The sequence below is a fragment of the Vipera berus genome, assembly GCF_964194415.1.
Source record: "Vipera berus genome assembly, chromosome: 2".
Taxonomy (NCBI): domain Eukaryota; kingdom Metazoa; phylum Chordata; class Lepidosauria; order Squamata; family Viperidae; genus Vipera; species Vipera berus.
In genome coordinates this window covers 117,509,108-117,536,687 of record NC_138203.1, presented here as the reverse complement: position 1 = coordinate 117,536,687, position 27,580 = coordinate 117,509,108, and the positions used below count along the sequence as shown (strand labels likewise).

Below are 27,580 nucleotides of genomic sequence, written 5' to 3'. Positions count from 1 at the left end.
CTGCCTACAGAGCCACCAAAGCAGCAGGTGGAGCGCTGGAGGCTTGGGGAGGGAGGGCGCTGAAGTGGGTGGCTGGGCCATTGTCAAGAGCAATGCGGTTGAGCAGAAAGCGGCCTTGGAACAAGTGGGGCAGGTAAGGAAAGAAATCCTCACTCCCCCCAGAAATTGCCTTTCTTTCCTTACCTGACTCCCAGCCCTGTGCCACTTCTCCTTTGCGATCCGGTGCCGCTGCGTGCAAGGAAACAAAGGAAGTTTTTTGGGGGAGAAAAAGGTCAATCAATCAATTCCAACTTCACGATCTTTCACAAGAAGTTGTAATTTATTGATTGACCTTTTTTTGCCACCATGCAGGGTAAGGTTGCCATGCCCACCCCCACCCAGATGCCCTCACCTCCCCAAGCATTTTTTTTACTAACCTGCCTTCCAGTTGCATTCTGTTTCTCCATTCGCTTCTCAGCCATCACCACGTGTTTATGGTACTGTTGGTAAAAAAAAAAAGTTCCATCAGACTTTCTAACTTCTTGAGATCTCATGAGAAGTTAGAAAGTCTGATGGAACTTTTATTTTTTAGCGATAGTCCCACAAACACGTGGCAAAGGCTGAGAAGCGAACGGAAACACGGAATGCAGCTGAAAGGCAGGTTGGTAAAAAAACACTTGGGGGAGGCAAGGGCATCCGGGCAGGGATGGGCATGGCAACCTTACCCTGCGTGGCTTCGGCAGGTGTCTGGCAGGGGGAGGGAAGCAACTGGTTTACCACCATGCTAGCACCACTGTATTGCTTCTCTACCCATGCACAGGCCCCGCCCGCCCCCCCGCATGGAGCACCCTACCCCCACCCGCCCCCCCGCATGGAGCGCCCTACCCCCACACCTGCTTCCCACCCTCACATGGCACCTTCTTTCCAGCTCCAACACGTCACTTCCTCTGCCGCTGTGTGGGACTAAAAATAAAGCTCAATCAATCAATTCCAACTTTGCGAGATCTTTTTTTTCCTGCAAGGTTGAAATTGATTGAATTTTTTTTTGCACACAGCGGCAGAGGCCTAAAGCGAAAAGGTTTTATAAAACCCAGCTTAAAAAGCCACTTGCCCAGGGAGATTTTGATGAAGGTTGCTCATGGATGGACTGAAGGCCTAGGTTCGCTACCACGGCCTTATGATCTTCAGAAAAATCATGAAATACTTCTTTCAGAGAGCATTCAGGTAGGAAGGTCTTATCTAGTGGTAGCAATAGTTTTATAAACAGCATGTACTAGTTTTATTTATTTTGAATCATATTATTGTCACTTTGGTCAAGAGGCAGAATCATAGGGGCTAACAGGTGAGCATTCCTAAATTCTTTAAAATGTTCTCTTTCCAAAATAGTGAATTTTGATATCCCTAATTAAAAGCTTCATCATCTCAGGACCCTTAAGGACTGAGAAAAAGTGACTTGCTAATTGAATTTATGGCTGAGGCCAAATTTGAAGTAGGGGATTTCCTTGTCTTGTTTTGAATCACCATCCTACACCCACTCTATATAAGAAGCATAAAAAGAAGAAAAAATGCTTTCATCATCTTGAAGACTAACATATTTATCATTTTTGCTGCTGGAGACAAAGCTCAGAGGATAGCCCCAACCTTACAACCCTGGCTGAATTTGGGGAGGGGTGGACACCAGGTCAGGGAAGCATGACAAAATACAAAATACATGTATCTGTATGGTGTTAGTCTAGGCTAGGCTTGTGACAATTGTATGACATGAGATCTAAAATACTTTTTATTTCAAGTAACGGGCATTCTCTGTGGGCGCGCCTGCCCTATGGAATCAACTGCCAACGGAACTCTGGACTGCCCCCGACCTTCGTTCATTTCGCCGGGACCTAAAAACCTGGATCTTTGAGCTATCTGGTCTGGACTGAGGGGTTTAATGTTTTTAAATTGTGATTTTAATTTTTTGCGGCTAGACTTAATTTAATTTAATTTTTATTTTATATTGTATTGTTTTTAAATTTTGCCTTGTAAACCGCCCTGAGTCCTTTGGGAGTAGGGCAGTATATAAACCGAATTAATAAATAAATAAAATAAATAAACTGTATGGTGCATTTGCTTTGCTTACAATATATAAGAACTTTTTATAAAAAAATATTCTAAGACCAAATAAAAATCCTCAAGAAAGGTTTAAGAAGACAGACTGGGGATTTGAACTAGATGAGTCAACTTGAAACTTAGTATATTTTTAAACTTATTATGATATCATTAGAAATTGACTGCAAAAATAAGTCATATAACAACTCCTTAATACTGCATTATATTAAACAAAGTGTTCTAGACTGAATTGGAAGGATTGCAAGCAAACCAATATATGTTACTGTTATGTATTGGTGTAAATACTTGGAAACTGTTAATGTTAGTTAACTACTTTGTCTGTTTAAACTCCAGACTGCTTGTCTCCAGAGATGTTACTTGCGTTTTTAAGTGGGACGATTGTTTTAATTCTATTGGCCGCCGCCTAGCGGTGATCTGTATAAAAAGAAGCTTAACGGCAGTTTACCACTTCTTCTGTGTTAACCAAATAAAATGTGTTGCTGTTTCGCTGAACTGCCTCATCAATTCCTCACCGATCCAGAAACATAACAGTGGCGACGATGGTGGGATTGTGCTGCTAAAGTGAAGAGAGCCAGAAGTCACTAGGGGTGAGGTCAGGCATCAGAGCCCTGGCAGGAATGACGTTCCTCCCTCCATCTGCCAGCAAGCCATGCTGGAGACAACCACATGCTAAGGACCCGTCCTAGGACCAACACAGAAGCCTTAGCAGCACAAGGCATTGAGAGGTCGGAGACAACTCACCATGGCCAAAGTCTGCAAGTCGGCGAAGTTCGACATGGTGTATCCCGAGAGGTAGAGTTCGTACATCTCTCGCGTCGAGAACTATCTGAGAGCTAACCAAGTTAGCAAAGAAGGCTTAAAGGCCGCAATGCTCCTGTGTGTGTTTGTCCAGGCAACATTCAATATAGCCAAAAACCTAGTTGCTCCTGCTACACTAGAGTCGGTCGCCTACTCCAAGCTCAAAAAGAAGCTCAAGGACCATTTCAAGCCGAAGCTCTCCGTCATTACATGGAGGCACATGTTCGAACAGCAGGAGCAGCAACCAGGAGAGTCTGCTGCCAAGTTTATAGCCACCCTATGACAGGTGTCCTGGCTTTGCAACTTCACAGACCTTGAAGAGAGACTGCGAGACCGTTTGGTATGCGGGTTGAGGAACAGGGACCTCCAGCAGAAGTTGTTTGCCAAGGAGATCCTCACGTTCCAAGATGCCCTGAAGGAGATAATGGCCAAAGAAGCCATCAGGGGTGTCGTCAAAGCCTTGCGGCCCTCAAAAAACATTCCCAGTCCAGAAACCATCTACCACGAGGACTCTGAAAGAGCCAAATACTCTGACATGGACCATGAGATAGATTGGCTGCAGAAGCAACCAGAAAGGAGCCAGCGGCCATTTGAGAAGGCAGTTCCCTTCATTCTATGTGCGGGCTGTGGAGGTTGACATAGACGCTCGGAGTGCAGGTTTCGCACAGCAACGTGCCGGGCGTGTGGCAAGCAAGGCCACATCGCCACCGTCTGTAAAGTTCACCAGAGGGACTTCCCACAAGAAGAATTCCCCAGGAAAGGTACCGGGGCCCTGGGGCAACACAGAGTTGGCTATTGCTCCAACAGAAGGAGCAAATTTAGAACAGGTGCCCATTGCCCCCTTAAAGAGAAGCTTAGACTCAAAGTCAAGCTTCATGGAGTCCCATGCCACATGGAACTGGAGACAGGATCAGTCCTATTTATAGTTTCCCAAGGAACTTTTAATCACATTTGTAATTGCAGCGGCAAACGGGTTAAACTCAAGCCATCTAACCTCTTGCTGACAGATTTCCAAAACTCCCGCATAGTGGTTAAAGGAGAAGCTACGCTCAATGTGTATTTCAAAGAGTTTGAGGGTCCACTGGACATCATGGTAGTGGAGGGCCACCACAGAAGTCTCATCGGCCTAGACTGGTTTGATGCCTTAGGCATCCAAGTGACTGGCATTAACAGAACGCAAGCAGTGGACCTGTGGCAATTTGCCAGGAGTTTGCTGATGTTTTCAACCCTAGCTTAGGGAAGTACAAGGGACCTCCAATTGCCCTCCACCTTGATCCTACCATAACCCTAATAGGGACCAAGCCTCGTAGGGTGCCTTTTGCCCTCAAACCAAAAATCATGCAGAGCTGGACAAGCTGGTGCAACAAGGTGTGTTGCAGCCAGTAGATAGCAGTGCGTGGGAAACCCCCATAGTTACACCACTTAAGGCCAACGGTGAGGTGCGCATATGTGCGGATTATAAGTGCACTATTAATAGAGCGCTTCAACAACATGCATATCCGGTGCCTGTAGTCAGCCACATTTTGGCATTACTACAGGGAGGTTGCATTTTTGCCAAGTTGGATTTGGCTCAAGCCTACCAGCAACTGCCCGTGGATGATGCCACAGCGGAAGCTCAGACCATAGTCACCCACAGGGGAGCTTTCAGGGTAAGGCGCTTACAATTTGGGGTCAGTGTAGCCCCAGGGCTCTTCCAGAGTGTGATGGAGCGCACGCTCAAAAACATTCCAGGTGTGTGCCCTTATTTCAATGATGTCCTCAATAGAAATTTTGGCAGAATGACTCAAAGCCATTCTTCAGTGTTTCCACGAAGCAGGGCTGAAACTGAACAGGGGAAAATGCAGGTAGGGGTAGATTCCACCAAGTTCCTCAGTTTCTGCATAGATGCCACAGGCATTCACCCAGTGGAATCAAAGCTTAAAGCAATTCAGCAAGCTCCCAGTTCTAAGTCAAAGGGGGAGCTTCAGGCTTTCTTAGGGCTACTAAACTTTTACCATGCCTTTCTTCCACACAAGGCCACAGTGGCAGAGCCATTACACAGGCTCTTGGACAAAAAGGCACAGTGACGGCTTCCGGTTCTGGACTTTCGGTGCTCCCAGATGTGTGAGGGATTCGCTCCTCATGTCACCTGGATTTCTTCATTGGGGGGCCCCTGTAAAGGGGTCAAAAGTCACCCCGGAGGGGCAATGAGTGGGGGAGAGGTCTCTCCAGTCAGTGGTAGAAGGGCAGCGGCCCTCCTGTTGGCTTGGAGCTACTGTCCGAACTGAAGAAGAAAGGATCGGCCACTCCCATGGCCCATCATTTAGCTGTTTCCTGCCAAAGCCAAAAACACAACAAAGCACTTGAAAGTACTTGAAAACTGGGTGAGAATTGCCTTATTGTTTTCCTAATTGTCTACTTTCCTTGTCAAAAGCTTCTTGAATTTGCTTCCCCCTGCGAGGAGAGAGGGAAGGATTTTTTTCCCCTCATCCTCCTTAAGAGCGGCCTTTGTCTACATAAGGAGAGAAAAGAAAAAGCCTTCTACTAAATTATACTGATATATTGGACTTACCGCCTTTCTACTTTTGGCCCAAAGTTCCTCTATTTAAAAAGGGGACAAAAAAGAGAAATAAATAAAAAGATACTGTCTTTTAAAGTACTCTGAGGATATTTAGTGAGTACTATTGGCAAACAAGCTTGCTTACATTTTGGACTGACCTTGGCATTAAGATAAAAACCTGAAACAGCCGGAGATGAATTTGGCTTAGACTTGTGGAGGAGGACTCTTACTGATTTTTGTTTGAAAAATAGCCTCCACCAAGGACTATTTATAATTATTACAAAATGGAGAAGTATCAGCCACAAACCTTGCTTGATTATAACCTCATACTTGAAACAATCTACAGAGTCACTGAGATGTCTATCTCCATATTTAATAATTTACATGGCAACCTTAAGTCACAAATTGAAACCCAGACTGCAACTAAAGAATTTACATTTCAGAATATAATAAAATTGGAATATATTACTATTGAGACAGAGGAATATAAGCAACAATTATCCAAAGAACCGACAACTTTAAAAGTACAAGGAACTATCACTATGGCAAATAACCTTAAGGACCAACAACATACTATGGGAAAACTTAATGTGCAAGATAGTGATGTTAACATAGAGGACGTGGAAGATCAACAAAGACAGTTTCCTGAAAGCCTGGATAGCCAAGCATTAATTACAAAATTGGATAAGACTCTCTATTTAAAGCAGATGAACCGAGATGGAAGAGGAATCCAGACCGAACTGAAGATAAAGTTTTTAGAGCAAATACAGAGACTAGAACTAACAGGGAAACAACATAATGATTACAAATGGTTTGGTTTTTATGGACCACTGATGGCTAGATGGCCTTCTTCGATTCAAATAATATGTATTGGAGTGAAGGGAGACCTATCTGGCAATTCAAAGGCCTTGGTCTGGAAACCTGATTGGCAAAAAAAGAAAGCCCGAGTTAGATTTAAAAAGTGAGTTCTTAGAGAACCATTAAATGTTATCCTTTTAGTAATCAGTGATCTATCAGGATCTAAAATAGAAAATGTTTATGAGATAGAACTGGAATGTGTTTATGTATTTATTAGGCTTATTTTAGACATTATAATTTGTGCATTGACATAATGGAAATTTGGTTTATAGATCCCATGTTTGATGTTAAAAGACGTTTGATTATTCTATTCAAGAATTAAGAATTTAAAACATAATCTGGTTGTGTATAAATAGTTTTAGATTGATAAACATAGGCTGTGGTCCTGTCAGTAATGTGTGATGTATTAGGATGTGAAACAGACAATGTTTATTAGATAGAACATAGCTCCTCAGCTACTGTGTACATGTTAGATGCTATAGTTTTTGCTGTAATGAAATAAGGGAAATTTGGGTTGTGAGTATTATTTGGGATGTTACAGGCTAAATTTGAATAATACAATTAAAATTAAAATTAGGTAAACTTTAATAACAGGACATACTGTAGATATATCTCAATGAAATTGAATTGACAAATTTTTCAACTGACCATGCTATCTCTAGAAATTTATTAGTTTCTAAATGTTAAGGGAAATTGAGAAGGATGTTTTGATAATGTAACCTGAATTATGTACTGAAAACTCTGCTACTGAATCTGATTACCCAGTCATCATGATGCTTTCTAAATATGTAGATTTTAACTGAAAAACTAATAAAATTTGTTTTTTTTTTAAAAAGGCACAGTGGCAGTGGACAAGTGTCCACGAGGCAAGTTTTTCGGCAGTCAAATCACTGCTGTCTTCAAACTCAGTACTAACACATTTTAAGGAACACCTGCCTATCAGCATTGCATGTGATGCATCCCCATATGGAATAGGGGCTGTATTGAGCCATTTAATGGCCGATGGGAGGCAACCTCCCATAGCTTTTTATTCTAGGACCCTGTCTTTGGCAGAATGCAACTATGCCCAAATAGATAAGGAGGCTCTGGCCATTGTTGCCTGGTATCAAAAAATTTCATGACTATTTGTATGGCCACCCATTCATGGTCTTCACGGACCACAAGCCACTTCTGGGTTTGTTCACCACAAACAAGCAAACACCTCAGATTCTATCTCCAAGGATGCTGAGGTGGTCTATCTTTCTGTCAGCTCATAATTACAGTCTGATTCATAAACTGGGGAGGGAAATGGACCATGTGGACAGCCTTAGCAGACTGCCCCTGCCATACGTGGAGCCAGACCCCGCTCCAGCTGCACGCATCCTGGCTATCCAGGATTTTCCGGAGTCTCCTCTTCATGCTGGGGATGCGGCTGCCAAGACAGCCTCCGACAAGATGCTGAGTCGCGTCTTGCTGGGTATACACAGGATGGCCTGACATCAGTCCAGGGCCAACTTCCTGAGTTTTTATAGGAGGAGAGATGAGCTGTCAGCTCACAAGGGCTGCATTCTTTGGGGTAGTAGGGTCATAGTTCCCAACTCTTTGAGGACTAGAGTCTTGGCAGGTTTTTTACTCTGCCAACGCACGACACCCTGCACTTCCATGGGCAGAACCCCAGCAGAACCTAGGTGGGTCGGTGTTTGATCATGAAGTTAGATCGGTTGCACCCAGACCGAGTTATGTCAGACTCAGCACAACCAAAACCACTGCAAAGTTTGTAAGTTGGTGAGTGGGTTTGGGCCCAGAATTATGGTCACGGGGCATTGTGGGTGATAGCTATGGTTGCTAAGGTGTCAGGGCCACTCTCTTACGAGGTGATCCTGGAAGATGGTCGAGTGCTCCACCGGCACATTGACCAAGTGCGCCAGAGGCTAGCGAACCAGTCGCTGGTGCAAGACCCTCACGAAAACCAGACCCAGGGGCAGCAGGACAGCGGCTTGATGGTGGAGTCTGCATGCGCTGAGACTCCCAGCTGAAGAGATAGAGGGTCAGCGGTTGGCAAATTGCCCCCACTCACCCCCTGAGTGGAATCAGCAGACGGCTCCATTTTCCAGCCCAGCTAAAACTTTACCACCATTGAACTTTGGTTTGGGTCTACCAGAACAGACCAGCCAAAGAGGCTCTGAGTGACCCAATGCAAACGGGTCTCAGAATACTGGCAGGCGAGCTGGTAGACCAGGAAACCCCAGTGGTTCCACGTTGTTTGGAGCAGTCACAAAGACCACCAAAATATTTGCAGGACTACGTTCAATACGTGAAAATATGAACCATCTGGGGGGAAGGGGTGTTATATATTGGTGTAAATACTTGGTAACCGTTAGTGTTAGTTAACTAGTTTGTCTGTTTAAACTCCAGACTCCTTGTCTCCAGAGTTGTTACTTGCATTTTTAAGCGGGAAGATTGCTTTAATTCTATTGGCCGCCCCCTAGCAGTGATCCATATAAATAGAAGCTTAAGTAAAGCTTAAGTTTACTGCTGCTTCTGTGTTAACCAAATAAAACGTGTTGTTGTTTTGCTGAACTGCCTCGTCAATGCCTCACCGATCCAGAAACATAACAGTTACCATCTCTACTGAAATATCTATAATGATGCTCATTTTGGCTGAAAGCATTTGAGGATATTAGAAAAACTGCATGAATATTTTTAATCATAAATGCTATTATAGTTATGTTGCCCATCTCCACCCCATATAAAAACTGCAACAGAAGACACTAATTCAAAATGTATTGTTAGCTGTAAAATATAGCAAAATACTGAAAACCTACGATATACTGTATTATTCTTTGGCTCTTTGATACTGGTGTAGGATGGTATAGGTTCTCCTGCTTGAGCCAGGGGCTGGACTAGAAGACCTCCAAGGTCCCTTCTCTATTCTATTCTATTCTATTCTATTCTATTCTATTCTATTCTATTCTATTCTATTCTATTCTATTCTATTCTATTCTATTCTATTCTATTCTATTCTATTCTATTCTACTCTACTCTACTCTACTCTACTCTACTCTACTCTACTCTACTTAACAGTGAGGGAAATAGTATTAATTGAAAAACTAACACACTTTCAAGATTATGTCATATTTTATACATATACACATACACACATCCATGTAGGGAGATTATGTCTGCTTTGCTGTAATGTTTTTATTGCTACATGTTAACCTGCTTTAAAAATAAGAATCAGCAGTTGATAATGAACTTGTGACTTGGTTGTGGAGCATAAATAAATAAATGAAATAAATAGTTAAACACCATAAATCAGTCAGCTATAATAAACAGAGTAGTTAACTGAAGAATAGTTAATTGTTGTAAACTCAAGATATATTGGAAAAATAAGTGAGTCTAATCAGGGTGGAACAGGATTAGATTACCTGGGATTAAATGTTTAACATTCAATCATATTTTACCTGATGTATTATTCTATACCTTGGGGAAGCCAAGTTTAAAAGATTAAAATAATAATAAAATACAGAAGACATTATTCAAAGAAAGAAAACAGAGAAACAGGCAGTAGAGGATAATCCACCAATCTTCATCACAACCAGGTTAAAGTCTGTGGCTCCTACCTCTAGGTATGGTTTAAAGACTGCCTCAGGAAAAATTGGGGAGTGTGTAGGTTAAACAGGAGCTCAGACAAAAATGATCTTGGAGATAAGGACATTGGTCGCTCCCAAGTTTGGGCATAAAATCTATGATCAGTGAGATTTTTGCACTCCTTTGGTGTAATGCACATAAGTTTATCATTTTAATCTGCAAAACCTGTCCAGACCTGAAAGGTAATATTTTAAGTCAGTGAGGATTTAGTAATTAAATCCTATGATGTCATGATCTGCACATCCCTGAATCTTTGGTTTTTTTGTTTGTCTGTTTGTTTCCTTCTTCTCTGCAGGTAATTGACACTTTATCAATACTCTCATGGACACAGGTTGCCCAAAAGAAAGGGTTCGTGTAAGTTCAAAACTAGTTCATTTCTACAATTTTCTTTTAAAAACAAGCTTTTAATCTGAGTTGCCTTTAATTTAAGCTTCTTACAAGTACCTGTATATGAGTGCACGTAAGTCTCAGAAGCTACAGGTAGTATAGTGGGTTGCTGCTAATAGGGAAAACCTGTTACTTCAGAGCAGAACTAGTTTGAAATTGCTGCATTGTTTACCAATAGGCTTCCTGACCCAATTCAAGTCTTCTTCCTAGTTTTTCCCTAATTTGCAGGATTCACTTTCAAATCAATGAATGCCATTTCATGTCCACGTCAGCTGTGTCCTGCCATCTTTACTTTGGTCCTCTGTGTGGACACTTCCCAACAGTGTTAAAGTGGCAGGCAATGCAGATAGCAGAGTAGGTTGCTACTTGTAATATATGGCTGTTGATCCATGTGTTGAGATAGAAATTACCTGATAGGTTTGTCATCTGAGCCTGGTGTCACTTGGTCCAGGTTCAGCTCAGGGCCACCCTTGTGGGAGGGCAGTTTCCAGAAGTACCATTAGAAGGAATGGACCTTGCTGCCTCCTGGCCCAATTCGAGTGGTAGTTATTCATCCCAATATAGTATAGCATCAAGGTACATCAAGAACCTCCTTGCCGGATGTAATTTTGTTTGCTCAGTCCAACACTGAAAAACGGTTTGCTGAGGATACCATTCTCCCTGGAGGTACAGGTGGTATTGACTAGACATTAGGTCTTTTCAAGCAGTGATTTTTGCATTTTGGATAATTCTTTCTATACAGGTACAATTGGTCCTGGACCTACTTTAATTTTGCAAGACTGTGAAGATCATCCTATTTCAATGTCCTTTAGACTTAGGATAATTGCAAGGAACCATCAATTATTGATTTCCATTATATTGTGAATATGTAATTCCAAAGTAGCACTGTTCTGAAATAGTGCTAAGCCCATGTTTAAAAGCAACTGATACTCTAGAATTAGAGGAAGTTTTGTTGAGTGACTAAGCCTGCCTCCTTCCCTTGCTCATCCCCATTCTACATTAAGTAGTGTGATTGGTGGATATCTTCCTGTCAGCTAGCAACTTTTGATTGAAAAGGACAACAAAGCTGGCAGATCTATCAGTTCTTCTCCTTAAAGCTCCATTTACACTGTAAATAAGAACAGCACCATTTGCCAGCAGAATTGAGTTGGGGGCAGGAAATTTTATATTACTCTAGTTTTCTTCAAGATCAAAGGGTAATGAACAGCACTTTAAACTTAGCTGGGGGAAGAGCCCAAAGAATGTGTAACAGACGTTTTCCATCCAAATAGACAGGTATATTGAATGGATAATCCCTTTCAGTTTATGGCTTTATAATGAACAATTCATGGCACAAATTTCATTGCAGCATAAGCTTTGACTAACTAAATCGTTAGATGCAGCCACTGGACTTGTACTTAATAAATGCATTCATTTAAAGTGCCCAGGAAATCTTCATTGGGTCAACAGTATTATCCTTCTAGACGTTATGCATAGAACACCTACATTAATAGCACTGTGAGGTGGGAAGACCTTGGCCTTCTTTTCACCATGACTTAGAGAGAAGTGGCCTTGCTTCTTTTTGGGACATCTATACCATAAGGACACCGATTATGGCTTCACTTGAAGAAGATTTTTGACACATAACCTTGGAATTATTTTTCCAGCATACTTTTAATTTCTGCTTGATGTAAAAAAGACAAAACATGCATTGTTTTCCCTTTGACTTACTTTGGGAGGATGTAGATTTGGGTGGCAATTGCAGTCATTCTGCAAAATTGGTAGTCCCTGCTGAGGGTTTGCCTGAGATGGAGTGACCTTTTCCAATTTGGCCCCTATGCTGTGCCATCTCTGCCTTCCCCCCTCTGAAGTGAGGATGGCCTCATTGCTCCTAAGCCTCCAAAAGTCTCTCATGATCCAGTTGCGTCAGCAGGCAGGAGGCCTCAGGGATTCCCTTCATCTATTCTTCTTCTTTTAGTTGCTTCTTGTATAATTTTTTTTAAGTTCGCTACTGATAATGATTTTAGATATTACACAGCCCAGAGTCCCTTACTTTGTGAAATGGGTGGCTTTAAAATCTCCAAATATTGTGAATATTACTTTTAATATTTTATAACTGCATGATTTGCATGGTGGATGTGTCTGCCTGAACTTAAGCACTTTTATTACTCTACAGGCCATTTCCCACAGAAGAGAGCTTTGCAGATGATGACATCTACAGCGGTTTGTCAGATCAAATTGAGTAAGAACCACTTTACTTTGAGAGGGGAAAGATATCCATGGAGTGGAACTGCTTTTGATTTCGGGGTGGGTACGGGGATGGAAGATCTTGAATAAATATACAATAACAAATTAAACAAGTAAAGCATTATGTATTATTGCATGATGAAAAACTGCAGCTTTGTTTACTGTTGTAGGCTTTCAGACCACCTTAATGCTAGCCATGCTTCTTGAAGCTTTAGGAAATCTGTCCTCTAGACCACTGTCACTAAACCTTGAAGCCTAACACCAACCAGCTCTAGATCTGTTTTCTCCTTTGGGGTCATTATTCACATCACAGTTAAAGAAGTATTTACAAAGTAAAGAGTATTTGGGAGAAAAAATATGCAGGATCTGAGCCGGTTACCTGAATCAAAGGTTTATTCTTCCAAGCTTTCAGGATCTTGCTGGAGCTCATCCTTAGCCCAAGCCCAAAAGTTTGGAAGAATAAACCTCTGGTCCCAGTGACCAACTCAGATTGGATTCTGCAGCATTATCCTGGGACATGTATATTTGTCCTCATTTGTGAGAAAATACTGTGCCCCCAAAAGACTATGGTGCTCTGCTTCATCCCTTTCATGTTAAAACAAAATCAGTCCTCAAATCAACACTTCTAAGGACTGTTGCCACTGAACCTTTAGCTTCTCTAACAAAACAGGGCATATTGGGGAAAATATGTGCACATGCTATGTAGGTTCTTAAATTAACGAACGTGGAATTGCATCTTCCACAGAAAAATGCAATAAACTGTTAGAATAAATGAAAGCTATGAAGAACATTCTGGGAAATGTCATACTAGAAATGCACTTAAGATCGTGTTTAGTGACATTATTGTTTGGAGGAGCCTGTTAGCTATACATGAATTTCAGTGCGAAGGAATAGAGATACAGACTTATGAAAGTCACATTTTGCCACTTTGGGAACACCAGCCTCTAATATTGTCCAGATGATTTCTTATAGTCAGACTGCCACTTGGATTGAGCTTTTCTAAAATGTGGGATTTCCCACCTTTCTCTGGGAAAGGCTGATCTTGCAATATTTACAACACAGGTTTTCCTTTTCTGTTTCCTTTTTCACTAGTGACACTATGGAGGAAGATGATGACCTATATGATTGTGTTGAGAACGAGGAAGAGGAAGGGGATGAGATCTACCAGGACCTGATGAGATCAGAGCCAAGTGTCACACCAGTAAGTAGCTAGGAAGTGGTATTTCTCTAAGAGGCAGAATTGGCTGCAAAACCTTCAAATACTTCAGCAATCTATCCAAAGAAAATATCGCTTCTGCAATTGATGTATTAATAACTTTTTGTAGAGGAGAATTGTGTCCCCAACAGATTGTAGGCACTTTGAGAAACAACTAAACCAAATTAAAAATAGGAAGGTCACTGTCATTTCCATTTTATAGATGGACTTATATTTGAAATCTAACCTTCTGGCTTCAACAACGGAAGCCATGGATGTTCAATAGACATCTTAGTCTTTTTCAATAAACATGGACTTTCACTATGTTTTGTGTCTTGCAACAGCGAATGACTGAACTCGATAAGAGGAAATGCTGCCTTCAGGAGATCCAACAAACAGAAGAAAAATACACAAGCACACTAGAATCAATTCACCAGGTATTTATGCTCAATATTCATCTAATCCACTTCTTCCTTACCAATAGTTCAGGCTCTATTGTATGTTACTCTCCATGTATTTGAAAAGAGCAGCTTCCTTGGGGCAGAATTACGGTAATTGATAGGGAAGATAAGAAAGTCAGTGACTCAGGACCTTATTGAGTATCAGAAAAAAAATAAAAATGGGGTTGGCCCACATCTGCCACAATGTTTAGTACTTGTTATTTATAGCTAGCAAAAAGATAAGTTGCGGTCTTGAGCCTCACTGACTATGTGCAGAAATCCCTCAGGGCTTTCTCTCCCCATTTCATTACTTAATGCTGACATGGAAATGCTGAACTCAGCAACTTTGAAAAAATGGGCATGCTGTGTTATTTTTAACACCATGAGGTCCATCTATACTGTCCTGAGTTCTCCACATCTGCATTTGATTTGCAGGTGCAGAAGATGGGGTTGGAAATCCCTTAGTCAGACATGTTCTTCTAGGAAATCTGTTATGGTGGTATGATCTTCCATAGTCATTGGAATAAATACCTCCCTATCTCCATGCTATTCCTCATCCTGCAATGGAGTTGTCAGGTACTTTCATTTCAAGGAAGTCAGAACATGCCACTCACTCATTTTGTGAGCCTCTTGATTCTCTTGATAAGAATTGTGCAAATGCGGGTTGTGGGGTTGTCTTGGTTCCTTCTAACATGAAGTGTTCTTTCACTTAACACTGTATGTATATTTACCTCTCTTCAGTATCTGTTCTCTTGAATTATCTTGCTACTGGTCATTTCAACCAGGATCTGTTCTTTGCAGCATTTTATGAAACCACTGCAATTGTTCTTGCAACCTCAGGACCTTGAGAATATTTTTATTAATATTGAGGTAAGATATTCCTGTGCTTTTGATTATACTAATTTTCAGGAATTTTGTATCAGCAATCCTACATAAATTTAATGCACCTCCTTAAGTTGGGCTTCAAGAGATAGATTAAAATAATTGGTGCAAGAGCAGGCAAGGCATTGTCATGCAGGTACCTTGGAGAGATTTCCAGGAGCATAGTCAGGGTACCACTGGTATGAAAGCTACAGACAGAAATGTACAGTTGGCATCCAGTAAATTTGCTTCCAATGCAGTTTGCAATGCAAACTCCAGAATCAGTTCCAATTGACAGTGGCAAAGAAATATGTTGATTTCAGTTCCATTATGCCTGATAAAGTTTGCTACTTACTGAATGAGAAATGAGGTAAATCAAGGCTGTAGAAGGGAGGCAATGGAAACAAGTTAATGGTTTTATTTAAAGTTTTAAATAAAAACTAAGGAAGGAAGGAAGGAAGGAAGGAAGGAAGGAAGGAAGGAAGGAAGGAAGGAAGGAAGGAAGGAAGGAAGGAGAAAGAAAAAAGTGCAGAAAGAGAAAACAAAAGAAATATTAAAAAGCTTGCAATTTCCTCTGCAGCAAATATACACTGTAAATACATTTACAATATTAACTATTATGATTACAAAAAAAGAGCTTATTTTTCTCTATATCCATTTTTCTAATCATCAAAACCACAAATCATAAGCATATTTTTTTCTGTTTCATGAAAAAAGTCTATAGAAACATACACACACACACCCATTTAGAAAGTAAAATAGAAAGGAGAGCTATGCATGCTCCTTGACCAAGTGGAATGTAAAAAAAAAGAAAAAAGAAAAAGAAACAACATTATCTCCAGTCTTTCTTTTTTTTAAAGAAACAACTTAATTGATTAAAATTAACAAAAGCAGCCAGAAGTACCCAGATCCTGAGCATTGTATCCAGGCTCTAACTGAGCCTGTTTTGAAACAGTGGTTGTTGGTTTGTTTTTTTCTTTTCTAGGTTTTGCTCCTTGGTGAGCTGTTGTTTTAATCATGGTAGGGTTTTTATTGTTAGCCATCTTGATTTGTTTGCCAGCTGGACAGCCATATAAATCGATATCATAAATAAATTAGCAGAAGAATAATAAAGATTATAAAATTTATTTTCAGACATAAACATATATCATGCAATGACCAAATAAATAAATAAAAACATTTAATTTCCTCATAGCCATCTCAATCCCTTTTAATTCTATCTTATGCCGCTAACGTTATTTGCAAACTGAGGGGGTAGGGCCCACCATCCTGTAACCAGCTGACCAGTGATGGATTTTGTAGTACCAGGCAGGGGAAGATTGGGACAAGCGGCCAATCAGCATGGTTTCAATATCTTCCATAGTATAATCATGTCCTTCAGCCCTGGCAGAGAGACAACTCCAGCCTTCAAGCCTTCCCTGGTCTTTTCCCCTTTGCTACCCACACACAGCTACATTTTTACCAATAATCATAATCCATTTGTAGTGATATGCAATATATATGTCCCATGGAATATGTTGCATTTTCATGCAGTCCACAGATTTCATGACCACAGAGCACCGAAAGCCTCATCTGCAATGCATTTAAAAGAATTGCACTCTGCCTATGCTCCTGGACAGGCTTTCATTTTGCTACCCTTGTGGCCTAGACTTCCTTCCTCTGCTATGTCCTCTGTAACCTTGCTGGTTTGAGTTTACTTATGCATCATTGCTTCCCTTCTCTCTTTCCACGGCCAGAGTGATTCACCTGCAAAAATGAGCCATTTATTTTAGACAAGAGCTTTGTGGCTCAATCCTCAGTCCTGAAATAGCAGCACAATTCGGATTTCACCAAAATCAGAGGAGCTTTTGGATTCATTATCTTTTCCAGTGAATGGGGTTTCCCTTCCAAAAGGTGAAGAGGCAGAGCTCCCCAGATCTTGGCTCTAGCTTGTTTTGTCTGACTTCAGATTGTGTAAAATACTGCATAGATTGCCCTAGTGCAGTGCTTGTTTTGTAAAAGAAAAAAGGTGCTAGAACTCACACATGTCATACAACATGCCTACCCTACAAGGTTCCATCCAAAAAAGGTGCCGAAATTCCGTTCTGAGCGTTCTATGACAAAATAAGCCCTGCCCTAGTGACACATGGAGCTCTCATTTAATCTGCCACCACACAGGGTCAGACCAAGAATATCAAAAACTTTACAAACATGAGTAGGTTGCAATAATTTTATCTGGCCACTTCATAACAACATCAAAAGCCTGTGGTACATTTCTTATTATAATTCTCCAGAATCTTCCTCCTTAACTGTTTCCTTAGAAATATTTCTTACATTTTCACTGCCAATGTGGTCTTCGTATTCCTCCGCTTTCTTGCATGGATGTTGCCAGGGAGTGAAGGGCATGGCCCTTCAGGGCCCAAAGCAGGCTGCAGCCATGCCTTTCGAACCTTTGCCCACTCCATCTCCCTCTGCTGGAGCCAGAGGAATAGAATAGAGCTGGAAGGGATCTTGGAGGTCTTCTATTCCAGCCCCCTGCTCAAGCAGGAGAACCTATACCATCTCAGACAGGTGACTGTCTAGTCATTTCTTAAAACTCTCTAGTTATGGAGCACCCACGATTTCTGAAGGCAAGCTGTTCCATTGGTTAATTGTCCTCACTGTTAGGAAGTTTCTCCTCAATTCCAGGTTGCTTCTCTCTTTGGTCAGTTTCCAACCATTGTTTCTTTTCCTGCCCTCTGGTGCTTTGGAGAATAGTTTGACCCCCTCTTCTTTGTGGCAGCCCCTCAAATACTGGAACACTGCTATCATGTCTCCCCTGTTTCTTGTTTTCTTTAGACTAGCCAAACCCAACTCCTGCAGCCGTTCTTCATATGTTTTAGTCTCCAGGCCTTGGATCTTATTTAATATTGTGGAGAATAAAGGCTGAATTTGCTTTTTGAAAAGGAATGTGTGGATGGCCCTGGGGAATGAGGGAAAGAGATGGTGCCTAGGAAACAACCAGATCAGAGAGGCAGGAGGCCTCAGTGGCTTAATGGTCCAAGGAAAAAACTTAGGAAGGACCTGCCCTAATGGATCAAGCATTTTAAAGTGGTGGCAGGAAGTTTGTACTTCCAGACTTGGGAAACTCTGTTAATGCTCCCTTAAAATAAATTAAAATTAGTTCATCTAGTCCTGTTTACCTGGGAGGTCGGACATTTCCATGTCTCTTTGCTTTTATCTGTGTATGTATTATGAAATTTCATTTTGAAATGGCCTGGCAAGGATGAAAGCTTAACTCAAAATAATTCCCTCTGTGTTCAGTGGAATTTAATCTCAAAAAAATATATAAGATCATCTCCTCCTCCTCCTTCTCTTCCTTCTCCTCCTCCTCCTCCTCCTTTAAATCAACTATATATGTACTAGAAACATATAGCCAGTACACAAAAGGCAAATAAAAGAAATCAGAAAGAAATTAGAATTTCCATGACATTTAAATTCAACATTTTTAAATTATCAAAAAGAGAAAAAAAGAAAGAAAACTGAAACAACTATTAAAACAAGAGACTTCATATTTTTATCCCACATTTCTTTAAATACTTATTACAACTGTAACATAGCAATCCTTAGACAATTGCCTAATGAAATTAATCTGGAACAGAAATGCCGCTATATTTTCCACAGAATAAAGGCCCTGCTGGGTTACTAGTAGTAACCTATACTACTGATAACTGTTCTAGACTGAGTCAATGCTAAATAAAGCAGAAACTATTGTGGGTGGTTTTCCTACTACTACAGGTAGTCCTCGACTTACAACCACAATTGAGCTCAACATTTCTATTGTTAAGTGAGACATTTGTTAACTGAGTTTTGCCCTATTTTACAACCTTTCTTGCTTTGGTTGTTAACTGAATTACTGCAGTTGATAAGTTAGTAGCCCAGTTGCTAAGTGAATCTGGCTTCCCCATTGACTTTGCTTGTCAGAAGGTCACAAAATGGGGTCAATGTGACCCCGGGACATTTCAACCAGTTGACAAGCATCCAAATTTTGACTATGTGATTATGGGTCATAAGTCACTATTTTCAGCGTCATTGTAACTCTGAATGGTCACTAAATGAACTGTTGTAAATCAAGGACTGTATATCATTGGGAGTGTGTTTTGCTGTTGCTGTTATTGTTGTTTTCAAAAAGGACTTGTCATAAGAAAAAAAAGATCGACCTTCTACCCTGCCATCTTTGCCTATTGCCTTGGCCAACAGGACCTTGGAAGTAATGGGCCATCTTTGCCAAAACTCCAGTCCTTTCATCACTTGGGGCTGTATGGCTTTGGAGAGGACAGTATTTGTCCAGAGTGGGAAATCACTCCTTATATCTTAGAATGATTGAAATTTGCAGTCAAAATGTTAAGCTAAATCTGCTGTGTAAAAATACTGATATTAAAACATCCAGTCAAAAATAACATCTAAAAACTTGTTGGAACTGAAAGGATAATAACTTGCCAAAAATAAAGCAATGAGATCTAGTAGACTTCTACAGCAAGACATTTCAGAGTCATTAAAGAATCATCAGAACAACTTGGCTCCCCCAATTTTACCCTGTGCTCAAATGATACTGGTCCAGTTTGTTCTCCTTAGACTTCATATTGGGTCTTTCCTGTATTGCCAACCAACATTCAACAGCAGAACACAGAGGAGTGAGAAGAGTATCAGGACAAGACACGATTGTGGAGGCTAATGTTGATTGCTATAGCAAACCCTACAGAGTTCTGAAAACTCTCCCTTGGTGATAGATATTGTCCTTGCTCAGTTTTTATGCTAGTAGACATACCAGAAGATGCAAACAAACCAAGCAAATGAGTTATACTTTATCACTGATTTATGTACTCCATCAGGAACTTTTGAAAGTTCATCGGTGCTTTCTAGTGGAGCTGAAGAATGCTTTGTCTTTTAGCCACTCTCAGAATCTCTACCAAGTGTTTATCAAGTTCAAAGAACGGTAAGTTCTTTCCTCAACAGGTCTAAAACTCCCCACAAATTATGGAAATCTAACCCAAAGTTGGCCCGGCCTCTTATCATATTCATCATGCTACAGATTACCTGAGACTGTAGCACAGAAGTATTTTCTCTTTCACATACATTTTTGGGCTACAAAATGTATAATGTATCAAGACCTGCACAAGTATTTCTATTTTGTGAATACTGTAGATAAATGTTACAATGGAAATGCACTACTAGATAAAAAAGATTGATATAGTGTTGTACCAGATGCCTTGACCTTTATTTTATTTATTTATTTTTAATCCCATTTATATCCCGTCCTTCTCCAAAGACTCAGGGCGGCTTACAATCTAAGCACAGATCAATGTGCTTAGCAATAGCCTTCATTCTATGTATATGCCTGCTTATTAGGGCTTTTGCCCCCCCCCCGCGGCATTATTACAAAGTCAGCTTATTGCCCCCAACAATCTGGGTCCTTTATTGCCTTTACTGATATATAAACATGTCTTTGGAAAGATGCCGTTTCTATACTGCCCCATGCTGATATCTAACATACCAAGCATGTTATTCTATGCCCACCCCAGAGACAGATATTTTAAATTAGGACGACCTAATCTGGCTGCCGACATTCAGATATCCACTTGGTCATTCAGTCATTCACTCAACTCCAGACATCATTTCACCAAGACTGTGTCTCAATAAATGTTTGAGTTCTTTTCATAAGTGCTTGCTAATGTCATGAGAAGTAGTGTGTAGCCACACTGTTTTCTTTCCTTTCCCTTTCTCAATTGCCTTTGATTTTTCCTCACGTGTTTCTTATATCTTTTTGCCTCCTTGAATGTCCAAATTATTGAAGTTTTAGCTTCGTTATTAGTCCTTCCTGTAAGCAGTCTGGCCCTTCTTCATCTAGAATTGAATGATGTGATCTTCTTGCAGTGCAAGACTGCAAGACAAAGACAAAGAAATATAGAAAACTCTTAGCTCAGCTGCCATCTAATAGTTATTCATATTTTTGGAGCCCAGATCTAGTAGCTCAGTTGCTTAATTTCCTCTTCATTCCTAGAGAAATATAAAATTTGAACAAAATTACTGAGTGTTGTTTAATATTCAGAACTGAATTTTCATCCACGCAAACACCCACTCCCTAGCAATATACACAAGTACATAAACTATACTGACAGTAACAGCTAAATTCATGTTTGAGTATTTCTCTATAGATATGTAACTTTCATTTACCTGGTTTCTTACACTTCACTTACAGGTTCTTGCTCTATGGTCGCTACTGCAGTCAGGTAGAAGCAGCTACTAAATATCTGGACCAAGTATCAACTATTAGTGTGGATGTGCGCATGAAACTAGAGGTGAGAGATGCTATTTGATACATATGCTAGATTCTCCCATTGCACCGAAAAGCTGCTTTATGTATCATATCTAGTGGAAGGAATTGCTTTCATGATGATCTAGACAGGTTCCATATCTCTGCTGCAAGAACTGGATGACAGCTAGAGGGCAACAAAGTTATAACTCTTGCCCTTTGTTGCCATCTAGTGATCATTCAAGGTTTTTGCAGCACACATTATAATCCTTTTATTGGGATTCAGTTCCCATAATTCTCAACTATAATGCTTGGAAGGCAAATGGGGGAATATTGGCTAACTTTTAAAAACATCTTTTTCCAATGTACATTGCTTTATGTAACGGCATGTGTGAATGACCTTGGTAAATGGGGAAAAACATGTGGCCTAGGGAATAATTTGATAAGGGGAGGGGCAGCCTACAGCTACATAATTGACAGAGAAAGAAACTCAAAATGGATCCTCTTATCAGACTGTAAGAAGAGATGACAGGAGCTTTGGACTTTCAGATTTGGAAGATTCTGTTTAGAATAGAATAGAATAGAATAGAATAGAATAGAATAGAATAGAATAGAATAGAATAGAATAGAATAGAATAGAATAGAATAGAATAGAATAGAATAGAATAGAATAGAATAGAATAGAATAGAATAAGGAAGGAACCTTGGAGGACTTCTAGTCCAGCCCCCTGCTCAAGCAGGAGGACCTATACCACCTCAGACAAGTGACTGTCTAGCCTCTTTTTAAAAATCTCCAGTGATGGAGCATCCACGATTTCTGAAGGCAAGCTGTTTCACTGATTAATTGTCCTCACTGTTAGGAAGTTTCTCATTAATTCCAGGTTCCTTCTCTCTTTGATCAGTTTCCAACCACTGTTTCTTGTCCTGCCCTCTGGTGCTTTGGTGAATAACATGACCCCCTCTTCTTGGTGGCAGCCCCTCAAATACTGGAATACTACTGTCTCTCCCGTTTCTTCTTTTCTTTAGACTAGCCAAACTTAAGTCCTGCAGCCGTTCCTCGTGTGTTTTAGTCTCCAGGCCTTTAATCATCTTAGTTGCTCTTCTCTGAATTGTTTCCAAACTGTCAACATCTTTTTTTGTGATATGGTGACCAAAATTGGCTGCAGTATTGCAGGTGTGGTCTTACTAGGGTTTTATAAAGCGGTACTAATACTTCGCGTGATCTTGATTCTATGCCTCTGTTTATACAGCCCAGGATTGTATTAGCTTTTTTGGCTGCTGCTGCACACTGCTGTCTCATAATCAAGTGACTGTCCACTAGGACTCCAAGGACTCCTAGAACCAGACTTAAAATAAAATAGAATTAACTCATCTGATCTGTTTCCCATCTGGTTTATCTGGGAAAGCTGACACTATGTAACTCCTGTTACATACTGTCATTATGCAGTAGAATTATACAAAAATGCACAAATTATTGACTCAGAAACAGAACTTGTTAAGGATTGTATGATAAAATGGGCCCAAAACATCCAAGAAGTTATTACAATGGATACGTGGGAAAAGATTTGGGTGAGGAACGTAAAATTTACACAAGCTCAAAATTTAAGAGAGAACTTTTATAAAATGTTTTATAGATGGCATCTAGATCCTAAAAAGCTTGCAAGTATGTACCCGAATTATCAGCCAAAATGCTGGAGGTGTGGCGATGAAGATGCAACATATTTTCACATATGGTGGACTTGCAAAAAGGTTAAGGCCTTTTGGATAAAAATTTGGTGGAATATGCAGAAGATTTTCAAGCAAAGGATAAAGTTTTGTCCGCAACTTTTTTTGTTGGAAATAATTACAGATGCTACGGTTGTGGACATTAAGTTGATGTTGAATTTAATTACGGCAGCAAGACTCTTAATAGGTCAGTATTGGAAGAAGGAGGAACTGCCGACTATAGAAGAATGGACTTTAAAGGTTTCTGACCTGGCAGAGATGGCAAAGATTTCGGCTTATTTGAAAGATCACTCGCAAGAACGTTATATTATGGAATGGAGAAAATGGATTGAGTATATCCAGAACAAATATAGGACTAAAAAGTTTCATGTAGCATTTGAATAAGTCTTCCTTTCCTTTTTCTTTTTTCCTTTTTTTTCTATATATACTTAATATTAATAGTGTTTGTAGTTATCTTATATGAGCCAGAGAGTGATAGATTTTAGAGTTTATGGTTGTTAGCATATGGATGTTTATGATTGGGTTTTTTTTGTTTTTATACCTTGTACTTAGCTCTGGGAAGTCGGGGGGGGGGGGGGAGGGGGAGAGGGGTAGGGAGGGAGGGGGAGGGGAGGGGGAAGGGGGATTGTTAAAGATAAAATGTATGTTAAAACTTTTCAATTAAAAAAAATGCACAAATTAATACATCAATACATTTAGTAGTGGTTCTTTTTCTTTGTTGGATTAAAAGTAAAAAATTCAACTGCCACTTTTGGAAAGTTTTCAGTCCCTTGCCTCACATCCAAAACTTTGAGGTCTTGAGTGAGCCTGAACAAAACTGGAGAAAAATATAAAGCACAAAGCCACTCCAGCAAAAATCAGATGTGCAATATAAAACCCCAAAACAAATGGAAAGAGGAAGGACAGCATCACGTCCCAGTGCCTCAAGTGAACAGAAGCCTTGCTAGTCTGGTGCAATACTGGTGGGTCTGGCAGCTACTCCAAGGCTCTAGATGCAGACATGCAGTCTTACCACTAAGGTAAAAACAAGAAGTCAGGAATGGCAAGTGTGGTTTTGCTTGTGTGGAGGGTCAAGGAGATGATCTTGAGGGAAATAGGCAACAACTGTTATGTAGCTCAAGAAAGCTGAAACATTCCTTAAGTCCTGGGATCCATGGTAATAGGGTACGAGGTAATAGTCTAAAGAGACTCAGGCAGACTCCTCCCTGCTCTACTGGGATGTAAAAGGGAATGGAGGGACAGCACAATCAGGTCTGCAAAATTCTGTAATTCAAGCCTTTTTCAATAAAGTAAATTCTAACTTTCCTATGGAGTTGGTTTCCTTATACTGTATGTCATAGTATTGATAGCTGATAAGGTATAGTTTGGTCGTGTGCAATAATTCTTCCCCACTGCAGGAGAAGTATAAATGGCTAATGAATCATAAATCATGTTTTTGCCTTTCAGGAATGTTCCCAACGAGCCAATAATGGCCGGTTCAGCCTGCGTGATCTCCTCATGGTACCCATGCAGCGGGTCTTGAAATATCATCTTCTCCTTCAGGTAATAACATTTCATCAGATTACGTCCCCCATGTTGTGGAGAGGGAATGAAGAATGGAGAAAGGAGGAATGATGCTCAGAAAACCTGAGCAAGATCTTTTCTGCAGCTTTCTCTCCTGTTGAGTTTGGGGTGGAGAAATTCCCATAAGATTGAGCTTAGGTGCCTGGAGTCAGTTCCTTGATCAAATTCAGAACTGGGGGGGGGGCAGGGGGAGGGACTTTGAAGGAAGAAGACAAAGAAGAAGCTGGAAGCCAAGAATCTTAACTTTGTTTAGACAAGGTCTCCTTTCCTTGAGTCTCCTGTCTCTTTCTCTTAGAGACTTTTTGAATCAGTGAAACTATCTCTACCCTTTTGTTCCTTGGGACAGGACTCTACAATTTATACAGTCAAAAAACCCATCTTAGTTTCAGGCTATCAGTGGAGATGTGGCACATGAATATCAGAGAACACACAATAACTATAATTGTGAAATCTGTTAACTCCTGTTGTTTCCTTCTTTCTTCTAGGAGCTGACCAAATACACACCAGAACCAACTGAAAAGGAGAACCTGAGGCAAGCGTTAGATGCCATGCGGGTGAGAGTAATATCAGTGGCTCTTCTGGACAGGAAGTTAAATAAAACCAGGATAATCCACTGGTCGCAAATGTCCCCGTAACAACCTGCCTCAACTAGGTCTCCCAAGAAAGCAGACCTCTTGAAACTGGCATTGTCTCTAAAGGAACTTTTATTAGGAACTAGTGATAGCAGGGAATTTATTTATTTATTTATTTAATTCCATTTATATCCCGCCCTTCTCCGAAGACTCAGGGCGGCTTACAAGCTTAGCAGTAGCCTTCATTCTATGTATATGCCTGCTTATTAGGGCTTTCACACACACCCCCAAGCGGCATTATTACAAAGTCAGCTTAATTGCCCCCAACAATCTGGGTCCTCATTTTACCTACCTCGGAAGGATGGAAGGCTGAGTCAACCTTGAGCCTGGTGGGATGCGAACCTGCAATAATTGCAGGCAGCTGGTGTTACTTAAGGAGGCATTAGCCCACTGCTCCACCAAGGCTCATATATCAAAGCAAGGTCTAAAGAAAACTCCCACGCAAGCAGTATATCAAAAGCAATATTCATTACTCATCCCCCCCACACTGCCCTTCTGAATCTCAGCCAATCCACAGATGGTATATTGTTTTGGTAACTGGCTCCTTTGGCACGCTCTTCAAGGTCTCTCTCAGTTTCATTTCCCTCTGGCTCCAAGCACAAACTGTCTTCTAGATAAAGGTGATGTTATTTGGCTGCATTCCTTCCCCTGGGGGAAGGGCAAAGTGGCAAGGCAAGACAAACCATCACCCAGAGCATCCCCCACCTCCCAACAGTATGTCACATCCCCCAAAAATGGTTATAGAAGCATGTATAGGATAGATAGAAAAGTAATATATTTCTTTGGGGATCTGGCAGTCCCTGTAGAACTAAAGTGCAGAAGAACATGAGCTGTGGTTTCTATGGTACCCATAAGAGAGGGGCAGAATTTGGTTTCATAGGTGGTTTTCCTTGTATTTTCCTTCCCATGCTGTAGGGAGAGCATTGAACTGAGCTAAAGATAAGGCTCTTCTAAATTTGGGAACTGTGATATGATACAAATATGAGGCTGGTTTAGGCACTAAAATTTGGTTATTTGCAATTATATTATAAGAGAAACCAGCAATTTATGTTTGATCTTCTACATCTAGATTCCTTTGCCTTAGTATTGATCTAGCTTGATTTGACTTAGGTTAAGAAGGTTAAGATGGCATCACAGGACATGTGAAAAGCTTTCACTGCGCAAAGAGTGTTTGTGGGAATTAAGTACTTACACAATACATACTTATTCTGGTAAATTAAGCCAAATGATAAATTACATGTTTATTAATAATTGTTTAAGCTTACATTTTTCTATTGGACAATTATTTCAACTGTTTCTGAATTTTCTGCTACTGAATGAAAACCAAATTATTTATTTCACTAGGATCTGGCTCAATGCGTGAATGAGGTCAAAAGAGACAATGAAACATTGAAACAAATAACTAATTTCCAACTTTCCATAGAGAATCTGGTGAGTGTTGCTGTGAGGGACTTTGGTAGAATCTAGATTTGAACATTTTCAATTCCTATACCTTAATTATATCCAATGCAAAACCAATGAGACAGCTCACTGTGCTGTCCAAATAAATTATAGTCCCGCTGTCTCCAGCTAGCCCAGTTGTTGAGCATCTTGGTTGGGAATTGTGGCTTTTATAATCCATCATATCTAGATGTCACCAATTGTTGGGCTATGTGGGTTCAGTCTAAAAGGGGAAATCTCTAGGAGGGAAAACCCTAAAATAACACCCACCCACTGTCTACTGATAGGTTATCTACCTTCTTCCCCAAATGCTAGTTCTCTTGCTATCCAGTATTTTGGAAGTTCCTCCTTTATCCTCAAATTCATCCTGAAGGTTACTTGGGGGGGGGGTGTCTTTTCTTTCCACATCTTGTCAGATCCATTCACTTACTAATGCTCGTTCTGTGATCCTGTAATTTGCCTTTGACCCTTCCATTGTTTACCTTCTGCTGGTTCCCTCTTAGTTTTTGTTTCAGGCTGTTATGTCTTGCTCAGCTCTTTTCATCTTTGCAGAATGTTGCTGGGTATTTTCAAAATGGATGTCTATCAGTTCACCCTGTTCTCCAGCCTCTGCCCACCCTCCTCCTTCCATGGCCTCCTTTGGATGCTCTTTTCACCAAAAGTGTTCTGCTTTGAACTTTCATCTGCAGAATTCTACCAGTGCATTTCACCTTCTTCCACACTGTATATAGTCTACCCTTCTTTCTTCTTCCATGACTCCCAGTCATTTGATTCAATGGCTTTCTCCAAAAAGCTTTCTTCTGCTGCTGCTGCCTGCACTGCAAATCTGCTAATGACTACCATTAATTCAACATTGGCCTCAAGAACAAAGAGCCTTATATTCTTCCGTTCATTCCCAGCCCAGATTTCGTCCCTCCATTTCAGACA

The 27,580-nt window shown here is 40.6% G+C and overlaps 1 protein-coding gene across 2 annotated transcripts in view; it reads left to right on the top strand.

The window, feature by feature from the left end:
- The window catches only part of VAV1 (vav guanine nucleotide exchange factor 1), a 90,872-nt gene that overhangs the window by 40,530 nt on the left and 22,762 nt on the right, over positions 1-27,580 (top strand). Inside the window, exons 3-12 of one of the 2 annotated variants that reach the window (XM_081317205.1) lie at positions 10,209-10,267; positions 12,456-12,521; positions 13,619-13,727; positions 14,066-14,158; positions 14,963-15,031; positions 19,873-19,976; positions 21,240-21,339; positions 24,465-24,560; positions 25,067-25,135; positions 26,558-26,644. In XM_081317205.1, the coding sequence (XP_081173331.1) occupies positions 10,209-10,267; positions 12,456-12,521; positions 13,619-13,727; positions 14,066-14,158; positions 14,963-15,031; positions 19,873-19,976; positions 21,240-21,339; positions 24,465-24,560; positions 25,067-25,135; positions 26,558-26,644 (852 nt within the window). The remainder of the gene's footprint in view (positions 1-10,208; positions 10,268-12,455; positions 12,522-13,618; positions 13,728-14,065; positions 14,159-14,962; positions 15,032-19,872; positions 19,977-21,239; positions 21,340-24,464; positions 24,561-25,066; positions 25,136-26,557; positions 26,645-27,580) is intronic. The other variant, XM_081317206.1, reaches the window with a different exon arrangement.